The 704-nt window shown below is 64.1% G+C and overlaps 1 protein-coding gene across 1 annotated transcript in view; it reads left to right on the forward strand.

Moving 5' to 3' along the window:
- CRHR1 (corticotropin releasing hormone receptor 1) overlaps positions 1–339 on the forward strand; it is a 45523-nt gene extending 45184 nt beyond the window's left edge. Inside the window, exon 13 of the mRNA XM_032429660.1 lies at positions 108–339. Within this exon, the coding sequence (XP_032285551.1) occupies positions 108–248 (141 nt within the window). The 3' untranslated portion in view covers positions 249–339. The remainder of the gene's footprint in view (positions 1–107) is intronic.
- The last annotated feature ends 365 nt before the right edge of the window (positions 340–704 follow it).

Consider the following 704-nt stretch of genomic DNA (forward strand, 5'->3'; position numbering starts at 1 on the left):
ACCTGTGCATCTCACACCTGCACGCTGCACACCTGCGCACTGCTCACAAGTACAGATGCTTGCGGTGGCCCCGGGCTCAGACATCATGCTCTGCTCCGTGCCCGCAGGTCCGCTCGGCCATCCGGAAGAGGTGGCACCGATGGCAGGACAAGCACTCGATCCGTGCCCGCGTGGCCCGCGCCATGTCCATCCCCACCTCCCCGACCCGGGTCAGCTTCCACAGCATCAAGCAGTCCACGGCGGTCTGAGCTGGCGGGCCAGCGACTGGAAGATGGGCTCCAGGCTTGGCCAGCTGCCCTGTCTGTGGAGGGGAGCAGCCCCTTCCCACACTCTGTATCCCCAGAAGCTGCTGGCACTGACAGCCTGGGCACCCACCCCACCCCCGACCCCCGGCTGAGCAGGAGTTCGAGGCCTGTGAGAGCAGCCACGATCTGGGCCACAGGATGAACGGGAAATAATCTCTAGGATTGGTCTGGGTCCGGGGCCTCTGGCTCCCCCAGTGCCCCAGTCTTCCCTGGAGATGGAATGAGAATGGAGTGGAAATGGCCAGCTGGAAATCCAAAGCAGCACATGGGTCCCTCCGAGAAGTGTCTTCTCCCAGAGCACAAGACGGCCAGCCCACCGGAGACCTGGGGCCTGTTCTCAGCCCCCGGGGGGTGCCAATCGCTGTCCTAGGGGCATCATGGGAAACTCTGGTGTCAGCA

Source organism: Phoca vitulina, unplaced genomic scaffold (assembly GCF_004348235.1).
Source record: "Phoca vitulina isolate PV1807 unplaced genomic scaffold, GSC_HSeal_1.0 scaffold41, whole genome shotgun sequence".
NCBI lineage: Eukaryota > Metazoa > Chordata > Mammalia > Carnivora > Phocidae > Phoca > Phoca vitulina.